Source organism: Pimephales promelas, chromosome 16 (genome assembly GCF_988280905.1).
Source record: "Pimephales promelas chromosome 16, fPimPro1.hap1.1, whole genome shotgun sequence".
Lineage (NCBI taxonomy): Eukaryota > Metazoa > Chordata > Actinopteri > Cypriniformes > Leuciscidae > Pimephales > Pimephales promelas.
Window position 1 is genome coordinate 11580165 of NC_142784.1, and position 22843 is coordinate 11603007.

Here is a 22843-nt window from a genome sequence, read left to right on the forward strand (position 1 = left end):
CAAACTGACAACAAAGACAGCTTCACAATGTTTCACACACTCTTCTCTTCAACAGAGAGGCAGGAAACGCAAAGAGAAAATGAAGAAAACAGAATCAGACGACAATAAATTTGACGAACCTAGAAATCAAGTGTCATTTTCCCCCCCAACAAATATAGCTAAAATGTTTCAGTGTAATGTATTTTACATTAACACAGCGGTAAAGGAACCCTTATTTCATTATCAATTAGAGAAAAACGGTTTAGCCTCAGGGCAAGCTTAAATCATACCAATGATTGAAAATGACCAGAGAGGATCAAGATCCTCGATCTTATCACGATTTTTTTTTTTCATATTGGTTTTTAAGACTATTTTGCAAGTTACTAAGCAGTGAAGCCAAACTAATTTCCCTATTTAAAAAAAAATAATAATAACCTTACTAGGTAAAAAAAAGAAAAAAAAAGAATGACGGACCATTTAAGCCAAAGTTGTGGTGGGCGCAATCCGACAATACTCTTTTCTATTATTTTCTTATTAAAAATATGAACAAGGATGTAAATTACAAATACAAGGACAAATCCAATAAAAGATACAAATGAAATAAACAGTCAACTTCTGGCAAGGCTCTAAAAGGCATGAAAATAATACAATTTCATTATTAACTGTAATGTCACTATCCTGGGAATACCCAGACAACTTCCTGCAAATTTAGATTTGCTCTGAAAGTTAGTCTGGCAAAGAGCTCATTCAAGCCCATTTCCAATCCACCGAAATCGCGGGACCAATCAGAAACGTTGGGGCGGGCTTTACAAGATGACGACAGTGCTGGGATTTTGAAGAAGACTTTGTAGCCTACATTACACAGATGGATGCCGCAGTCGAACATCACTCGTTCGAATCAGCTATCGCCTCTGTTTTAAGCGATTTGATTCGCCCCACGACGTCCGTTGGTGACGCCCCTCTGGAAATGATTTGCCTATAATGCTTTGCCAGATCATAAGTTGATTACAACTGAGAATGGTCTGGTTTTAACCAGGCTATAATGTCAAAAGAGCGTAAACCAACCGCTACATTGATATGTTGTACACTACAGTATGTTATGACCTGCACTGTAGCACGATACTATGACATCTCTTCAAAGGCAGATCATGGAGACATTTTAATCGTTCACAATCTAAAAATCGAGATATCGCACACCAGATGTTCCCCCATAATGTTACATTAACTCTCCCCATGGCTATGTGCTTGTAGTTGTAACAGTGTTTAACATGCCAAAGGAAGCATGTAAGCATTCAAGGGATGTGTCTAGTCGTGTGGACTTGCTTTGGGATCATATTCCATTTTTCCAGGTTTCAAAGAAGTATTTGGCATTTGCTTTAGGCCAGGGGAAAGATATCCGATCTGGAAAATTTGTACAATGAGAACATGTCAAGGATGTATTAAATGGAAGTAATTCCCCGCCACCCAAGGTTTACATCTTCAGGGTGTGTGTGTGTGTGTGTGTGTGTGTGTGAGGGACATCGTAAATGTCAGAGAAGATGTAAATTAAACCTCAAAGACAGAGACAAGCTTGCTGGAAAGAAAACTGGAATTTCAGGCATTTGAATTAATGAAACAGTTCTGCGCTTTTTTAGATCTTTCTATTAAGCTTTTTTTTTATTTCAGTTGTTAAGTAATAAGCAGATCATAATCAATACTAAAGGAAGGAATGGAATATGTTGCACATGTGGCTTTCCAATAAATAAAAAAATTGTCACTCATGACTTTCTTATCGCTTTTTTATGCTTAAAATACATTGTTGTTGTTAAGAATAGTATAATTTACTTTGGTGATCGGTAACGGTGATCGTTCCTCCTATAGCCCTGCAAGATCTGCTCTTTTTTAAGTGTGATTTAAACTTACCCTTCATTAATGTTGTAAATTTTGTTTTATTGATGGGTAAATATCATATCCATACTTGTAAATGGAAAAAATGTAAGCCCTCCTTTAATATATTTCTATGTAATTTTACTCAAATGTTTCAGAGCTTCAAACACTTTAAAAAACGTAACTGTATCGTCTCTCTGTATCAAAATATTTACTTTTTTAATATTTTCATTCCTTTCATGTATACTGGCTATGTGCTTGTTTTCACTCTTGCTCCTTCCTTTTTTTCCCAAACTCTGTATTTATCTAAATGGAAGTGTCTTACAGTTTTTACAGTTAAAAAAAAAAAAAGTGATCGTATTGGCCAATACTGCTTCCAGTGATTGTCCTGATTGGAGCACCCTTATATTTGTTCATTACATTTGTATTACTGCATTAAAAACTATGACTAGTGTTTCTTGCCAGAAAAGGAACATATGGTGTGGAGTAAACAATGACAATTTTCATTTCTGGGGGAACTAATCCTTTAAGACTACAAAATCACACTACTTTCACTGGAGTGTAACAGTAAAAATTGTACCAACAGATCCACAGACGGAAAGTTTTGAGCATTTATGCTCAGATGAGCATGGGTGACTTCACATCAGACACCAATATGTGATTGAGTGCGTTTCGTCAATCCTCCTCAGTATATCCTCATAAGCTATTAATTAGAACTGCAGAAATCATTCCAGAACTATAGGATGTCAGAAAAGAAGAAAAAAAAGCAAAGAAAGTGCACTGAAAAAAAGAGTGAGACCTTTTTCACTTCAAGTCAAGCAAAGTCTAAAAATATCAATATAAAAAGCACGAAGTCACAGATGAATACATAAGCGCAGTCTGTAAAGCTCAGTGCTCATAACCGCACAATTGTTTCAAGACTTGCAATCATTACCATGACTATTCGCTACAGCACCAACATCATTACATATACAATTGTGTTCAAAATAATAGCAGTCCGCCATCACTTACCAGATCAATCACTGGGTTTGGTAGAAATTATCTTTCTACATGGCAAATCATTTACTAGCAGGTGTAGTAGAGTAATAGTAAAACAACAGACCCAACAATCATGACATGCATGCTGCTGTTGTACTGATACATCATCTGATGCACCAGGGCACATCATCAGTGATGTATCCTGAGGTCATCGGGTGTTTCGGGTCTCTTGAACATCAGACACCCTCACTCAGGCGACCCAGCTGAGGTTGATCAAGCCTCAGCTTGTGCCCTGGCAGCTCAACCACGGTTCCGCGCTCTTAATCCAGAGCCACCTAGAGGCTTTCTCTGCTGCCTCTGTGCTGCTACAGATGGCTCTTCTCCTCCTTTCGCCTGTGATACTGAGTGCAGTATATGCCCTGCAGAGGGACTGTCCAGCAAAGCCTCTACACCCTATCTCTACAGGGAAGCACCTTGCCTTCCAGCCTTGTTCATGGCAGTTGCTGACTAAATCTTGATATTTCCTTTTTCCCCTCAAAGGCCTCCTCCATTCACTCCTCCCATGGCACAGTGAGCTCCGGCATGACAACATGTTGTAGCATCAGATACCATGATGATGTCAGGTCTGAGTGAGGTCTTAACTACTTGAGCTGCTTGCCCAGGTCTACTGACAGCTGCCAGCCCTGTGCTGTTTGGAGAAGCCCCGATGTTCCTTTCTTTGTTCCTGGCTTTTCTCTGGCTCTAATGAAGCTGATGGTTAGCTTCCTAGGTCTGGACTTTTGGGAGATGGAAACAGCACTAGAGATGCTCTCTGCGATAGTCTTGAGCACCTGATCATGATGCCAGCTGTATCGGCCTTCCCCCAGAGCTTTAGGGCAACAACTCAATACATGCTCAAGGGTCCCCGCCTGGACCAGGAACTTGATGCGGTGTGGTTCTGACCTCCACAGGTCAGTCCACGAGATCTTCTTCCCCACAACTTGCAAAACTAATATTTGAAGATTGCTGGGTATTATTCGATTGTTATTTGAAAATCGCACCCCTCCCCCACACGCACGCACACATTCATGTATAGGCTACACACCAGAGCATGTGAGCGAAGTGTAAGGGTGTGACGCTTAAATATAACTTAAACATATGTTTCAATATAATGTTCCTCTGACTAACACCTCCTCCAATCAAATATACTGATTATCAAGCGCAACATATAACAGAAATGAGTGGTGATAACATTAATCAATACCTCAGCCCACAAAATCAGAAGTCTAGAACAAAAAAGCAGCAGGCTTGCCTACTTATTGACTTTCTTTAACTTGCTACCGTATGTGCATGGGGGCGTATGAAAGACGGAGAACATTTGTGTGGGTGGGTAATAAGGTCCCAGCTTAATTAGCACAATAAGATAACAGACCCTTCTGGATATCAGGATTTTAACTGCAAGTCTCGACTTACAGCAATATCACTACCAGAGAAAGAGCCATAAAACTTTAAACTACAGTTTATCGAAGAAACCAGAAACCAGAACAAGATGGTTTAGACAAATCAAAAATGGTCTTCCCTGAATGTTATGTCACTTATTCCTTTCCTATCTATTGACAATTCATCAGAACGCATCTCAAAATGACATCGGTTGGACAGTCATCAATTCTCCACCAAAAATAAATAAATATTTGCATTCTGAGGGATAAAAACTGTGTTACGGGTCGCTTCAACCCGTGGACTAAAAAAAAACAAACCGCAGCGTACACAGTGTAAATGCCCAATTCCCAATGAAACCCATGGACTTGGCAACACTGTGGCGTAACAGGATGTTTTTTCCTTCTGGATCAAAGATGTTTGTCAGTGGAAAAGCAAATAGTTAATAGCACAAAACAGAGTGTGATAAACATTTTAAGCTATTAACTTTTAAAAGGGAGGAAATGTTGATCATCATGTGTTTTGTGTCATGAATTATTAGCTGCCAAGTGAAAGCACCAAATTATCATTAAATGTAGAAACATAAAAAGTTAATACAACAAAATAAATAATAGCAACATCAACTAATATTTATGTTTGACTATATAGGGCCATTTGTGTTTATTTTTTCAAATATTTGTACTTTTGTAAAAATTGTGTTGGGTTGGCACAACGTCTAAGTGTTAAATTAAGTTCCTGAAGCTAAACCAGTTGAAACACAGGTTACGGCATTTATTCACAGAAATGTCATAACATAATAAACTATCTGTGGCTGATCTTCTCTGTAATGAGTGTTGGATGCAAGAGGCATCACCTCACATCCGACTTCAAACAGATGACGCGCTACAGCCTTCAGAATGACGCTCACTTCTTGCCTCTTAATGAAAAGGTCTCTCAACACCAAGTAAAGCTTTATTGATATGAGGAAGATATAATGAGAGGGAGTTGAGCTGATATAATGAAGGTCGTGGAAAAACAATGCTGCTAGGTCGTGGTCTGTTTGACTGTCCTTGGTCTTTTATGTTGGAGCTCTCAGTACTGTCGCATAGTGGTATCTGCATTTATTCTCAGTTTCAAATGAAACAGTGCACAGACTTTTCCACTGATATCAAACATCTTTGATACAGAAGGGGGAAAATATCATGATACACCACAGAGAGTTTAGAGGTTTAAGAAGTGAAAAATTGGGGGCTCGTCCGGAACACACTAGTTTATATGCAGACAGCGTTCTTGAGTAAAGAATAAAAACTTCAGTAATTGATCAAGCCTCTCAAAAACTTCAGTCTCTACATTAATCAATCATTTCAGTTAAATGAAGCTATGAAAATTTATAAATGAATGCATTTTGTATAGATCAACTACTGTTGCAGGTATTTCTGCCACGCAATTTTCTCACTCAATATCAGTGACAGAAAGGTCATTCGGCCAGATGAACTCCAGATTGAGAAAGCTGAACACCAGCAGCTGTTTATTAATATTTGAGATTCTGAATTCTGTCCTCTTTGGAAGCATGACAAGCCATGTCCTGACCTGTCCCTTGCACAGCTGTCCCTCTGGGGACAGACACGATCAGCCAAGGTTAAAAAGCAGCTGGACAAACAGGCGCAATCCCATCTGGCTGATAAAAATGTCACCGAGACAGGCAATGTCTCAACAGAACAGCAGGACAACACAATGTGGAAGGACACTGTATTCATAGAATACCCAATGTGACTTCATATGGGACAATGCAGCAAAATGTATATTAAAGAGCACCCATCATGGATTTTTGAAAATGACTGTTCATGTAGTGTGGAATATAAGGGAATGAAAACATCCTGCAAAGATTTATATCTGAAAATGCACCGTATATAAAGTTATTGTCTTTCAAAAGTGAGAGTCGACTCTAAGTCTATTAAATGAATTGTTTTTGAAATGCATTATTATCCGTTTCGTCGTGACGTAGATAGAAAACATTAGCTCATTGGCCGCTCCCAACAACTGTGCGCAGACGGGAGTGTAAACTTGAAGTCTAGAACACATTCAAATACTTCAGCTGAATCGAGTCATGTCGAGAAGACGCTGTGTTCTACATTGCAAAGACAGCAGCTTCTAAGCGGGGTAAAGTTAATTTTGTTTTTGATATTCACCAGACATTCATTGAAAAATGGCAATTACCTCCTAAACGACTTAGCCAAATATGACTTCGCTCTATATAATAAGCACTGTTCCTCTAAAGCCGCCACAATGTGAGTTTCGGCAGGAAAGCTCACTCTTGACAGAGACGCGAGTAAGGGACCGTGTGGAAAGTGCACTTTTTCTGACATGTTTGTTCAAACACTATATACAATTTTCAACACTTGACAAGCTATAATCCTGGTTATGGGCGTTCTGTTGCCGACAGTCTCTGCCTACGGTTTACCAATAACAACTGACTGGGTCATTTGACCAATCGCCACAGATTTGCGTCACTCAAAGGAGGTGTTTGGGAAAATGAATCGTCGAACGAATCATTTGGGAGTCGTTGAGCAAATCAGTTAAAAATAAATGCATATTATAAGACAAATAAAGTGTTTTTTATCCTTGCATGCACGTTAAACTGTTTTTTGGGAACTCCCAAAACAAAAATAGGAACATTTCAAATGTAATGATAGGGGCTATTTAAATATATGTATAGTGGACACATTCTATAGTTCTGCATTTTATTTTTGTCCTCTAAAGTCAACTGAATGGTAGTTATAATTTAGTTTTCATGACCATTTTCTAACCAACCCTTGAAGGCCGTGCTGCAGGGTTGATTTTTCAACGAATTTGTGCAATTTGCTTGTTGGTAATAAACATTTAAACTGTTATCCATTGTATGTTATGTTGTTGGGTATCACAAAACGGAATATAATACGAAAAAGTAGGTACTATCTTACAGGGAGAGAATTTACCAAAGCCCGCCTTGAGAGCATTGAGAGCGACAAGAGAGATGAGTATTCAGATTCAGCGCAGATTTTTAGGCTAGTATATAGAAAGATAGCCAGACAGCATAACGTTAGCATAGATAGCTAGCAGTTGGATAAATAAATAGATAGGTAGGTAGGTAGATATATTAGGTAGATTGACAATGGTGAGGAACGTCACATCTGGTCGCGGGGTGAGCTCCTCGACCAGCGACCAAAACGCACTCTCTTTCCTACAGAACACAAGCTTTCCAACGCAGTTTCCATGGGACGACACCACTCATCGCCAGACACGCGGACACGGCAGTTATGTTCACAACAACATTTTCACTGGAGGAAGAGATAAACGCTTAGAAACGGCCATTTAGCTAGCATGATGCCTTCTATTTCTAAATGACAAAGACAAAGTTTACCAGTACTACAACACTAGGACAAAGGTTACCAGTACTTATCTGATGTCAGGATCACTGCCACTAGATATAAAGACAACATTGATTTTTCACTCGGTGCTATTCAATGACTGTAAAAAAAAAAAGTGTGTCGTTATTGTGCACTGCTGCTCTTAGAATAGCTACAGTGCTCATTGCTGCGTTGCTAAATGAGAGCAACTCACTAGGACACTTCACCAACTCTCCACTCATTCTCCTCGGACCATGCATTTAATTGGCTTTGACGGCCATCCGTTCTTGGCAATTCCTCATTTGCCCTCTCACATCTGGCAGGTTTGACTTTATATGCCTGCGGGTCATCATACATGTTGTCTCTTGCCAACTCTTCCTCATCCCAGTCAGTTGCCATAGTTCTAATACTAGGTTGAGGCACCCTTTCCTCCACTTCTCCCCAACGTGACGTCATCACCGAATTGCGTAAAAAAAACCCAGTTAATACCAAAAACGTAAAAAAACTGGTCTTTAAGACCAATTTTGAGACATTTTAAAAATTATATACATATCTTGAGTGATTTATGTACCTATTAATCGAAGTTCGAGATTGTGAATTTGGATCGATGACATCCTTACCCTGATCTGGGAGGACCAAGTTGCTGAATATTACACAGGTTTTGCTATGCAAAATTCAGTGATCATTAATAAGCTCATTGTTATGGCATCATAAACAAGCCATGTTTGAAGAGGAAGGTTTTGCATTCAGTATACCAAACAAAAAAGAGGAAGGGGCATCTTGTTTTCAGTGACATGTCCCCTTTAAAATGATTGAATTTGAAACCTCACGAAATTGCATAGAACAAACACTAAGCATTTTTATTGGCCTGGACAAATATTTCCTGACAGGATTCTATTACAATACATTGCCAAAAATAACATCATTATAGTTTCATCAATGTCTCCTTCCCCCTTACCGCTCCATCTCTTCTCTCTCACTTGTCTGTCTTTGCGTGACACTCTGTGGATTTAGACAAACTCTGCTGGACGAGTACAGGGGTTGATGGCAGTAGAGCGTGGAGACGCCAGCTGTCCATCACAGCTGTCAGCATCTCCTTTGGAGCCAAAATCAAGGGCCGCTCCACAAGGTCAGAGATAAGGTGGACTCTCGCTTCTAAAACAACAGGATTATTTCCTCTTCCAATCTCAAACTCGTTTAAATCACACAAACCTCTGAACTTCCATCTCTCAGTCCGTTCATCTCTTAATCAAAAGATCTTGTTCTGTCTTCACAATGTTCCCCATCCTCATTGAAGTCTGCGCCTCTTTTCCAAAGCCTAATGAGTTCCCAACCTTCTGAGACTTCATAAGCGCGTGCCTGGTGTGAAGTTTGTTCCAAAGGTTATGTTGCCTTCGAACACCAGACAGCGTCACATTTTTCCCCTCACAGAGAATTCAATCCACAACGCATTGTGGCAAAAAATGGAGAGATGAATAAACTTGTCAACTATAAATATACTTATATTTCATTCCGTGCTAAATTAATGTTTTATATACACGTTGAAAACGTTCAAAAGTTTGAGCCTGTATAATTTTATTTAAAGTCGAACAAGTTACTACTTTTAACCCCTTACCTGTCACCCCCCTTTTTGAGAATGGGGGTTAAAATGCACTATTCACACTTAAATGGTTGTAATTCAAGAATGCTTTGGAATATATACCCAAGTTTGGTCTTGTTTTAAAGGAAACACTCAGCAGAATATTGCTGAAGTGAAAACACATCAAAAAATGAAAGTATGAAAAAGTTATGGAAATTTAAATACACAGTAAATCAAATATACTGTATATTTTCTATTTTATAAAAAATATATATTTTACAAAATATTTTTACTCTAAAATTACTATAAAATCAAAGCCAAAAATCTAACCAAGTTATGTTCCAAATTTGGAGTTGATATCACAAAAATTGAAGTTCCCATGAGATTTTGTTTAGGCGTAGTACCAAAAATAGACACCGGGTGCCATTGAATTCCATTGAATTTAGTTGTATATATTCTGCCTTAACAAATTAATAAATTTCTGTCCAAATATCAATTTTGTCACAAAATTTGGAACCTTGAGACTCAGACCTTTCTGACAATATGTGTTTTGTCAAGATTAGAAAAGGTTTTGATAATTATGAAATATAATTATGCCCAAAAGGGGAGGAGCCTGATAAAATAAGTACGGTCTCTATGGTAACGCAATGTTCAATTATAAAATGGAGTTTATAAGCTTTCAAATGATACCTAATTCATGATAACTACTAAAATATGTGATATAATAAAAAGGCGATAAAAAATATATATATTATATGTTAGAGGATAATATATATATATATATATATATATATGTATATATATATATTATAATTTTCAGAGATAATATTATATTATATATTTTTTTATTGAAAAATACTAGATTATATGTTTTATTATGAACTTTTAGCATAAAAATAAAAGTTTCAGTGATTAAAAGTGGGTGCATCGACTTTTTGTGATAAAGGTCAGACCTCCTGTTATGATGCAGATTTTTTTGAGGTGCACTCTTGTCATAAATTCATCAATTACTCTTCCTACATAATTTGTGACAAAACAGGGGTAGAATATTTATTTAGAAGTCTTAGACCTTTCCAACAATATATAATTTGTCATAATTAGATTAAGATTTAATAGAAATAGTGAAGTAAAGTTAGGAGTCCCGGTACCGGGACGGTGACAGTTAAGAGCAAGGACACAATAAATGTATTAAAAGGGACAGTAAAGACAAAAAATTCTCAAAATAAATATAGAGAGAAATTATTCTGTAAATGCTTTTCTTTTAAACTTTCTATTCATTAAAGAAACGTTTCTTGAGTATCAAATCAGCATATTAGGCTGATTTCTGAAGGATCATGTGATGCTGATCCATCTGATAGCTTTGCAATCACAGGAATATTTTTTTTTAAAATATAGTAACTGTTTTTTTTTATTTTCTTTTAAATTTTAATATTACACAACGATTTTACTGTATTTTTTATGAAATAAATGCAATTGTCTTTCAAAAACCTTTGATCACAAATGCGCGCATGTGTGTGTGTTAATGCCATACTAAACTGGAATCAATTGTGTACTAAGCCTGTAGATTATTTTAAAATATAAAGTATAGTAATATGTAAAAATGTGCTCAGGACTAAATCCTCTAGAATCTGCCGCACTATTAGAAAACAAACATATTACACTGCTGCCTCATAGCAACTGTCACAACTGTATATAGTTGACATTTCTAAACACTCCACTCCACTGTCAATCCCACAATGCCCTGCATAAGCCTTCCTTCCGCTCAGCTCCAATAGAGACTGAACAGAAAACACCCACTCAGCTCCGCACCAGTGGACACGTACATGCTTAGAAAGCAGCTGCCCGTGGAAAGCAGACAGCAAAGTACCTCACTGCTATTTGTCTCTCTCTCCGCATCTCACTGGTCCACCACATGGCACACCGAAACCCCAGCAGAGTCAATGCCCCGTCAGCCCTCTCTTCAATCAATTCCACTCAAATGACTTTCACTGGCAGTCTCTCAATGGCCATAAACAAGCACATTTCACCAGTGAGGGCCATAAACCTGATCTGTGGGTAGCAGGAAGTACAAGACATGCTGAATCTAGAGCCTCGATTCATCATTCTGTGCCTTCACCTTGAGTGTCAGACCAAGAGCCAGATTCCCTGATAGGGTTTGGTTCGACCAATCAAGTCAACACAGTCGCATAATATACCAGACGCATTGTCTTGCTATCAGCGGCTAGCTTGTAATCAGTTGCATTCAAAGCAAGCAGCAAAACAGATAAAGGGAATATTAATCGGAAATGCAAAACTGCACTATAGCAGGGATCAAACTTTCCAGCAGAAGACGATGAATGATTCATTGACCTCATCAAAAGTTGGTCATCACAGTGCTCAGCGGTGAACATGTGCACACTCTTTCAGATTTCTCTGATGTAGAAATGGAAATGAGATTGGAGTAACGCTGCAGTCTTGTCATCATCGACTCTGAAAGGCTGCCCTGCTGACAGAGCTCCTGTACTCCTGTACGTTTACTTGCAAACACATGGTCGCTTTGACACATAAGTATGTGTATTTAACCGTTCATGCCTAATTAGTGGACAAAAAAAAGTGTTTTATAAGCAGCGGCTTCATTTGAGCGTGTCTCTCAGACAGTCAACCGACAAATTTCTACCGGTTAATCGGGTCTACCATGTCCCAACCCCTATATGCAAATAATTTTTTTTATTTTAATAAACACTAGGCATACTTAACCCTTTATTACATAGTGTTGCTGAGGGGTAACATACCAATTTTCCCTCATATTCTCAGGCTTACAAAATCATACACCAAAAAACAACAGCTTATTTTAATCTGGAAAAAGTATGAAAAGCCAATAGAATGCTTGTATTTGATCAAATGACTTTTGTGAAACCCCCTTTTCAATGTCTTTTCCTCACCTGCACTCACATGCGGCAGCCATGTTTTTTTCAGCTCCACAAAACTTTGAAAAAGTGACTTTTTCCTTAAGGATCTCCATGAAATAAAAAACATTTCCACAATGTTGGGTAAGTTCTGATTTAATTTTACTCTGTTGATTGTGTTTTCATTGAATATATCTTTTGTAAATGGGTAAAATAGCTGTTGCCTCAAAGCAACAATATGCAACAGTGGAATGAGAATTTTTGTTTTTATTCCCATTTTTGCATGTTGTTGCGCCAAAATTACAGAGCTAGATTTACCCCCTATTATTATAATCTTTGTAAATTATGTGTTGAATTGTTCGATGTTCTCTCTGACTGGTAATAAAATGTGTGGAAATATTTTTTTTCTCTATCATTTCATATATCATGCAACAGTCATATCATGTTCTAAGTCTAAGTTACAATAACTTTCCAACTTTGAGTTTCTGAATCTTTTTCTTAGACATGGAATTACTTAAGCAAAGCTTGGAAACATTAATTTATTACATTTATATAGCGCTTTTCTCTGCACTAAAAGCGCTTTAAACAGTATCTGGCCATAGTACACCAGAACGCCCACAGAACAACCACACCAGCTTATTGGTGGAGAGGAGACAATCAGTATTTATGGGGATGATTAGGATGACGTGATGGACGAAGGCTAATGGGTAAATCTGACCAGGATGCCAGGGTCACATCCCTAATAATTTTTTTCTCGAGGACATCCTGACCACAGAGTCAGGACCTCGGTTTAACGTCTCCTCCGAAGGACGGTGCTAAGTGGGCCGCACAGGACCGTTCACCTGGGCAGACTGAAGGACGGGCAACATCATTTTAATATAATTCATTCTTTATCTATTTACGCAGAAAAATGGGCCAGCCCAGATTGCACAGCAGCCCAACGGGAAAAGTGCCGGTATGGGGTGTAAAAATACACTCATGTCACGACTTGGTCGATACATGATACTGACCTCATGATAAAATACTCACAAAACTTTAAACAATGCAAAAATAAAGTTTTAAAGTTTATTATAAATATTATTATTATTACTTCTTAGACATATAAAAAGGACTGTTTATTAAAGCTAAATTTGGTGTCACATAAGGGGTGAACTTAAACAGGCTTGGACCTGACTGAATGCATACATTTAAAAGTTCTATATACTGTATTATATGATATTGTATTTTTTTTTTTTTTAGTTTTATTTTATTAATAATAATTAATAAACACAAAAGCTTAAATGTCTGTCCTTTACCGGAAATGTGTCAATTTTAATTTTGTGTGAACTGTATACAATACATTTTGTCACAATCCATGATACATGTTGTATTTTTGGTATTGCGATATATTGTACACCATATGTTGTTACACCACAGGCTCCATATGATATTTAGTGCCACAGGGATGATTTATTGTATTGCACCTCTTTTTCATTTTGATATTGCTTCAATACATGCCACCGGCAAGCCAGCTCTCCAGCTATTGAAAACCTCATATCAGTCAAACACTGCAGTGCATTATATCAGACTCACTTCTCTCCTTGAAGTTTGTTGGTTTTCACAATCAAGTCCTGGGTTTGTTCTTTGGCTGCCTGTTGACAAACAGAACATGACAGCTGGGTTACGGGGAGGAAAGCATGTTCCTTCAACTATGCACATTCTAATATCTTCTTGAAATTGCTTTTTAAGTCCCCCTGTGTTGAAAACCAAAATTTGAATGTTGTTTATATGTCTATGTGGTGTTTTTAATGTGCTTTAAGACAAACCATGGCATGTGTAAATTCATAAGTCAACATCACTGCTGAGTATTTCTTAAAGCTGCAGTGAACCAAAGACAGTCTCAAAAACACGGTTTGAATTCGCTGGTGTTTCTGACGTCAACAAACTACCAAACTACCAGGTCAACGTGTGATCGTCAACGAGTGGATCTCTAAGCTGGTGTGAGTGGAGGTGGGGCTCATTTGCATATTCATAGCACTGCATATACTAAATGAAGTTGTAGAATTAGATTTAAGATATTTTATGGTATGAAGAAATTCTTTTCACGGAAATAATATTTAAATATGTAATTCTGATGATCAAAGATGAGTTTTACGTGATAAACTTTTTGATTAATAGGGGACAGACAACGTTCTGGAGTACACTGGTATGTAGATGACCTCAAAAGCTAATAGATATTGAAATAAAGCAACAAAAGTCCCATTTTGATTTCACATGTTCTTTTACAGATGATGATTGTAACTGATAATCTGAAAGCAAACATGCATGATTACCTTTAACCTGTTGGTCATTTCTTCACAGCAGGAGCTCATGGCCTGAACATCTTCATGGACACCCTCGAGTTCCTGAAGCAGAAAGACACATTTAAGATCTCTGAAGGGGAGTCCCCTACACAGCAGCAGAAGGTAAGGAGCTTATGTGCAAATGCAAAGCAACAATTTTAAATCATCCAGTCTTCAGTGTCACATGATCATTCATAAATCATTATAATATGATAAGTTGCTTCTCAAGAAACATTTCTTATTATTATCAATGCTGAAACAGTTATTCCGCTTTATATCTTTGTGGAAACCATTGATTTTTTCCCCAGGATTATTTGGTGAATAGAGTGTTCAACAGAACAGAATTTATTTGAAATATTTATTTTTTTTTTTTTGTAAAATGTAACAATGTAAAAGTCTTAAGTGTCCCATTTGATCAGTTTCTTTCTGAATTAACTTCTATTATTTTTTTAGAAATCTTAAAAATGCATAAATATACATTGTAATTTAAAAGGGGTCATGAAAATCAAATTTGCCTTGATCTTTTGACATATAAGAGGTCTTTGAACCATTAAAACATCCTGCATGTTTCATAGCTTAAAACATCCTTGTCATTATAAACAAAGCATTTATTTAATCAAGCTCGAAAAACAGCTTATTTTGATATTGCAGGATCAGTGACGTCACACGGCCAAATATGGGCATATGCCTGCCTCCAGAGCGACATTGGCGTCTTTGCTGTCCCATTGGTGTTAAAATGTACACTAAGATCTGACGATCATTAAAAAGCCCCACACGGAGCTTATGTAATGTAATAGTTTGTGATTGTTTTAGTCTGAGCTGCCTCAAAGAAATGGTTGTCAACTTGTATATATATAAATATATATATATAGCCTATACACCTACAGTATAAACACACACACATATATATATATATATATATACACCTACAGTATAAACCAGCAAAGCAGCTTCCATCTGCTCTGCAACTCTGCTCTGCCTGTGAATTTACCTCTGTCACTTGTTTAAATATCCGTACAAACTCTTCATTGATGGACAGGCTGCGTCTCTCGATGTCTCCCCGCAGGTTCCTCCTGGTTCTCAGACTGTTCTCGGTGAAAAACACGGAGAGAGATTTCAACGCTTCCAGCATCTCCTAGAAATAGAGAAAATAAATGAGATAATAGGACCTGCTGATTGTTTATCAACTGCATCCTGCCTACAACCCATACGACATGAAGATCATGGCTAGAGACATCAGATGATTTATAAAGTATCAAAGCAAAATGTCTAATCAGTACTGCAAACTTTCATCAAATATACTGTGGACGTGCAGTACAAGAATGAAGGTATGGAAATGTAATGGTCTTTTGAAACTAGTTTCTAAGTTTCGATTGGGCAAGATTTTTTGTATGTTTTGAAAGAAGAAGTCTCTTATGCTCCCCAACTTAAGGCTGCATTTCTTCAATTAAAATACAGGAAAAGCAGTTATTGTGCTTTCTGTTTCCATATATTGTAATTCATTGATTAATCGAAAGTTTGTAACAATGTAGTAATGTTTGCTGTCACTTTAGATCAATTTAATGTGTCATTGTTACCATGTTATAACATTGTAAAGTATTTCATATAGCTAGTCCGCCTTACTGAAATGTTGGTACTTTTGATGCTATCTATCTTTGTTCACCTTTATTATTTAAACCAAGAATTCATCATGGCTATTTATTTTAAGTAAAATAAGAGTATATTACTTAATATAACATTAATATGATATAGAATTTTTATTATTAATAATTCTTATAAAGAGTAGCGACAGGTGCACTGCGAGGCTGCTAAGTTAGCTAATGCGACCTGACCGTCACTCACAGACCTTGTCATTATCCAGCCTGGTCTCCAGGATCTTGTTGAGTTTTCTGGACAGAGGGTTGTTGGTCTGTGAGGACGACACATTCCCGCTGCCGTTAGAGATGTGAAGGCTTGAAGCATCAGTTGACAGCTCTGCTTTAGTCTCTGCCATCATCAACATCCACGTCAACCTCCAGGAAGCTGTTTTGAGTAACCAGAAAACCGTCCCACTGCAACAAGTCCCGAATGCTTTAGTTCCGCGTCCCAAGTCGTGCTTTTTGACCTCTATGTTTTTGACATTTGTGCTGAACAATAATATCTCCAGAAATTAAACACTCTTCTTTTGAGGTTGTCATTGAAGGGGAATGTTTAAAGTCGGAATGAAACGGAAGTTGCGATAGTCTTTTCTTCCCTATTGTATCGGAGTAAAACGGTTATTGAGAATCAAAGGAACGTGACTTGATTTGATTGGATCATCATGTGACAGGTTTCCCCGCCTTTGTGTCAGTAAACACGTCATCAGAGAAGAGGGCACGTAAAAAAATAGCCTATAATTATATTAAACAATAATAAACAAATAAACAATAAATAAATAAACAATAATTATACAAGATTTTAAATTATTTTAAATATTCATATATTTTATATATATAAAAATCATATTGCCCTGAGATTTTTGATTTCAGGGAGGCCTTAATAAATCAGGTCAATAATGTTTGAAATATTTCAACAAAATTTATTTTATAAAATAAATATAAAATATTTTGAAAACATCTCAAATGAAATCTATTATTAAATTGACTATTACATTGTTATAGGCCTATAATAATAATAGCCTTAAAATTGTCATTATTATTATTATATTTTAAAACATTTTCCCGTAGTAATTATAGACAACTATACTTGTTGTGAAAGACTGCCATGCACATAATAATATACAGTTTTCTGACTGACAGCTTAAATAACAAATCGCTGGAGAAATCAGCTAGCTAGTCATGACTGTTTCCCGAAACTCATTGTCGCAAAGTATCGTTCAACCATGTTGGTTTCGCACGTGGTGGAGTAATAACTACTTTTAAGGAAACTGTTGGGTATCCAATTAACACTAGATTCTTTATACTGTATATAAATTACAGACATGTCATCTGAGGACTATTTCTAATTGTTCTCAGTTATTTTGCTTTATTACCAGACTCAATATTTGGCTCGTTCTTACATAGTCTTACAGAGCATATTTGCACATCCGCACTCTTCAAAATCTGTATTTTAAATATTTTGAAAAACTAATAGACGTAAATTACATTTGTATGTACTCTAAATAAAAGGCACCGGTTGTACTGAATGTCAGCTTGCTTATGTTGCTCAAGATAAGGATTTATTATGTCCAAATGTGATGCAATATAGAAACGATGCCTCTAACCACAGGTCGACACAACTTTGCGATGCTGTTTGCAAATGTTCATTGGAATGATTGTTTCGGGAAACACCAACTCGTTGAACTATGCTGACAACGACGGAACTTGCGACCATTGTCGGTTAACAGTGCTTTCGGGAAACGCACCCCTGCTATATATAGCTGATTCTGAATGAACTCGTCTTCGAGATGACCGTGTTCTAATGCATTTTTAGTCAATAAAATATTAACACAATAGTACACATTTGACCATTAATTTGTCCACATTGTCCATACCATATAAAGAAGAACACTGGCCACCTCCACCAGTTGCTAAAGATATTCCACTTCCTCAAACTGCATTGAATAAACCTCTACCTTCAATTCCAACAGCAGACCCAGTCCCAGACTTAATGGAGGAATTAACTGCATGTTTGAGTAGTCTAGGCAGGACATCCCACCTGCCTTCATGCCCACTGACACCTGAGTACCTTGAACCAGATGAAGATTCAGTAGTGGCATCTGACCAGCAGAAGGCACGTGATACTGATAAACAGCCCAGGTATCCCCACATACCTCCTTGTGTCAGTATGCAACATCGAAAGGAGAATGATGAGGATCCTCACAACCCTAAACAAGAAAAAGCATATCGAGGCCCTAAGCCCATAATTCCGGATTTCTCAAAGGGGGACCCACAAGAATTTGCCAGATTGAAGACTTCCCTGGATATTATTCTACCTGAGGATGCCTCTTCTGACCGCAGACTCCTATACAAAATCAAAGAGACCTTATTCAGACACCATGGCTTCCCTTGCAGAGCAGTATGGACAATGCCACCAGTTAGCTCTGCATCATTTTGCTGAACTTGTGGAAGGCTGTTATATTATCCGCAGTTATCCGCAGTCATGATACAACTGGATTCAAGAAGTTTGCACTCAAGTTAGAGTATGCTAGATCAACTAGGTGAAAGTGGTAATATCGAACTACTATAGTGTGGCTAACATGTTACTAGTCTACTGTCCAAGTTACCTCATGACCAGAGAGCTAATTTCAAGAGGTACATGTATCCCCTGGTAGTCTGCATCCCCACACTTCTAAATTTTGCATATTTCTCTTTCATCTTTCTCTTTTCGGTGTCTCCGCCTTTTGGTCATACACCCACTCACCACGCTTATGCGCCCACTCCTTCCTCACGCCCTTTCATTACCCTCAGCTGTTCCCACTCTCTCCTTGCATTTGCGCTAATTTTTCCTACATTATAGATTATTCTATGTTAACTACATGAAGGATCACAGCGCTCTTACCTTTCGTGCCTGTCCAGTCTTGTCCTGTCCTAGTCTGTGTTTCTTCTGACTGAATCTCTGCTCACTGGTATTTCCCTGTGAATGCTGTTGCTCACTCTCTGAACTCTATTCAGCTAAACCTCTTGCAGAGCTCCAGACCAGCGCCAGTATCCAGCCATCCTCAATCTTCTGATCTTCCGAGAACCAAAGCCCGCAGTTCCCTTCCCAGGACCGGGCGCTTCCTGCATTATGCTGTCCTAGAGCAGGATTTATGTTGTGTTTTCACTAGTCCAGTCTCTGGGCAACATTTCGTATTTTCTGAAGATTTCTGTTCATTACTGATTTGCCTATAGACAGCATCTTCAATTCATAAAAGACTGTTAAGTCGCTTTTGGGTCCTTTCTATACCACACCATGACAATGCGATCTGCCAATTATAGAAAGTGGCTTTGAGTTTATTGGAGAAAGAAGGGAATGCTCTGACCAAAGGAAGGACAGACGTAAGGACATCATGCCTAAGGACAAACATTGTCCATATTTCAGAGCTCAGATCCTTTCCCCACCAATCCACTGACAGAGGGGTCTGCTCCAGGTGATACTAGACCTCAGGAAAAGGTAAAGGCTTACTGTCCCTATTGCTCTAACACCCAGCATTACTTGAGTCAGTGCCAGAACTTTAGTCAGCTTACTTAAGAACAGAAGAGCATCTGGGTAAAAACAAACAAGAAATGTTGGCATTGTGGTCACACCCAACAAGCGGCACAGTGCTGTCTGAAATCAACCTGCAAAATCTGTAAGGGCAGACATCTTGAGGGACTTCATAAGCTTAATGATAGATCAATCAGAGAAAAACCTTCCCTTGTTAGTCCCACCAATGAGGTTCTGTACTTGGATAGACAAGCAGGTATAGTCAGGTACTACTGAAAGTCACCAAAGTGTTAATTCGCAATGGAGAAAATGCGGCAGAGACTTTTGCTATGATAGATGATGGCTCAGAGTGAATAATCTTTCTTCAGGCTTCTGCTCAGAAACTAAATCATCGTAGGAAGACAGAGGACCTGGTATTGAAAACAGCTTGATAGGACATGAAGGTCATACGTGGTAATTAATGGTCCTTTCCCCTGTTTGTTAGCCTTAAAAAGTCTTCAAGATCAACAGAGCATTCTCAGCAGATCAGCTAAAACTGGCAGAACATATCTACCCCATTAAAGCCCTACAAAGCAAGTATAGCCATCTCAGTGGACTGCCCATGCCCTTGACAAAGCTCAACCACTCTTGTTCATTGGCTCTGATTATCAGTGCCAGTGCTATTTGACCAGCTGCGGTGAAGATGAGGTTCGGTTGGACAGTGCGTTTGCACTAAGATTTTCCATTATCAGCTTCAGACTCAACAGTGCCTGAATGTTTCTGTTGTGTCTCCCTCCAACGAGCTGTTCAAACATGTACAGAATCTTTGGCAACTGTATGTATTACCTAACAGAAATGAGAAGCTTGTCACTAGATCAAAGCAAGACCAGGAGGCAATTGACATAATAGATCGACATCAATGGGATCCAGCGTTATGCCACTCCTTTTCTCAAGGTAAGGTGCATGCCTAAACTACAAGCAACAAAGTAAGGTGTGATGGCTAACCTCCGCAGCACAGAGAATCTCTTGATGAGAGACCCCCAAAGGGCTGAAGCCTATATTGCTGAAATTGTCTGTTCGCAGATTTTACAGTTCCTACTCAGCAAATTCGCATCTTTTGTGATGCCTCAGAAAAGGCATATGGTTTTGTTGTGTATCTACAACCAGAAAACCCTAAGGGATATGTTGAAGTGGCATTCCTCACTACTAGATCAAGAGTGGCACCTAGGCGACAACTATCTATGCCAAGGTAAGAACTGTGTGCAAGTTGTATTAAGTTTTTCAACGTTCAATGGAACACATTTTTGCTGGATACCCATACGCTGTCATAGTAGATGATATATTATTTTTTGGACACACAGAAATGGAGCACAACGACAACCTAGAAAGAGTGCTGGAGCAAGCCATACAGGTAAATCTCAAGCATCAAAGACTAAAGCCATCTGTGAAATGCCAGAGTCCACAAATGCTACTGCTCTTCAGAGATTTGTCGACATGGTCAACTACATGGGCAAGTTCATCCCTATTCTCAGTTAAATATCTGCCCCACTCCGCCAGCTCACTCACAAAGACACAGTATGGTTTTGGCTGAAACAGCACCAGGATGCTTTCAATGCCTTGAGAAAGTGCCTAACATGCCCCCCTGTCCTGTCTTACTACAATATTGACATACCCGTCAACTTAACATGCGACTCCTCACAGTTTATTTTAGGAGTAGCATGCCTGCAGGACAGTGACACTATTGCTTATGCTTCATGGGTCCTCACACAAACTGAAATTCGTTATGAGAAAATAGAAAAATAGCTCTTTGCTGTAGTTTTCGCTTTCACCCAGTTCAACAATTGCATCTATGGCAAACCAGTGACCATTGAAACAGACCACCAGCCTTAGGTGACAATCATCAAACATCCGATACACAAAACTCCTGCCCGACTCAGCTCCAACGATACAACATTACCTTAGTCTACAAAAAAAAGAAAGCACTAGTACATAGAATACACCTTGTCACAAACCACACTGGAGGAAAACACCTTTGAGGTAATGAATGTCTACAACGTCACTATCACACATGGATGAACATAAACGAGAATGCAATCAGACAAGCATGGCCAGCCAAACTGCACAGTGTTTTCCTAGCAATGCGTTTGTTTCAAGCATGCATGTACTGGTCACAGACGATGGAATTGTGTGGAAAGGCCATGAAGTTGTCATCCCAGAAGCACTTCAGCTGGAATACACACAAATTGTATATAGGGGTCACCCTGAAGCTGAATCCACCAGACGAGATGCAAGTGGCATATACTGTACTTTTGGCCTTATGACACATCTAGTGTCACATGCAACAGCACCAAAGCACACTAACAGAAAGGAGTTCCAAGCCTGCCATGGTCAACAGTAGCAGCTGACATCACTGAGTGGAATAGTCACAAATACTTGGTACTTGTCGACTCCTAATGAGGCTAGTACAAGATCGATCAGCTCCACAATTTGACCATAGCAAGTGTCATGCTAAAGCTAAAGAGGCACTTCTCTGTTCATGAGTCCCCACAAACCCTCTTCACATACAATGGGTGACAGTTCATGAGCAATGAATTTAAAGATTTTGCTAAGGTCTGGGACTTCGTTTACAAAACCAGTTGTCCAAACTACCCTCAAACAAATGGCCCAGCGGAGCCCGTGGTTCATAGCGCTAAACAACTCATGGAAAAGTCCAAACGAGATAGCTCTGATATCTACAGTATCTAAACCTACTGAATCTGCGAAATGTCCCATGAGATCCTAAGCTTTGATCACCAGTTTAGAGATTAATGTCCAGACAAACCTGGACATTAATCTCAAACTCCTCCTCTGGCCTCCAAAGAGATTCATGCACAGATCACAAAGAAGTAAACAAGTTTTGACTTGCACTATCAAAACGGCAAGTAGCGAGGATGCAAACCCCTCGTGGTTATGATGACAAATGAGTGGTGAAGGAAGTCTGCCGTCAAACAAGACCTTACATCGTCCTGTCTGGTGAAAAGGAATATTGGAGAAACCGCAGACACCTTCTATCTGTGAAAGTGCCTATGCCATTATGATGATGATGGTCATGATGTAATCCATGCTCCAAACAAAGTGAAATCTCCAATTCCAAAGATACCACCCAACCACAGGTCAAATAACCCTTTACACACACACACACACACACACACACAATTGAGAGCCAGTCAGTCTTTATGTGTCATGGTCTGGACCGTCTGCCTTAACCCAAAATACAAGGACTGAAGTGCTTGATATGCTGTTGAATTGCACATTCATGTTTTATTTAATTGTTTATATAGGTTACAAGCA

At 38.5% G+C, this 22843-nt stretch overlaps 1 protein-coding gene across 1 annotated transcript in view; it reads right to left on the bottom strand.

The window, feature by feature from the left end:
* The window catches only part of cog6 (component of oligomeric golgi complex 6), a 56377-nt gene extending 39758 nt beyond the window's left edge, over positions 1-16619 (bottom strand). The window contains exons 1-4 of the mRNA XM_039660114.2: positions 16236-16619; positions 15381-15524; positions 14381-14452; positions 13641-13699 (exon numbers count right to left, since the gene is read on the bottom strand). Of these exons, the coding sequence (XP_039516048.2) occupies positions 13641-13699; positions 14381-14452; positions 15381-15524; positions 16236-16391 (431 nt within the window). The 5' untranslated portion in view covers positions 16392-16619. The remainder of the gene's footprint in view (positions 1-13640; positions 13700-14380; positions 14453-15380; positions 15525-16235) is intronic.
* Between the last annotated feature and the right edge of the window lie 6224 nt (positions 16620-22843).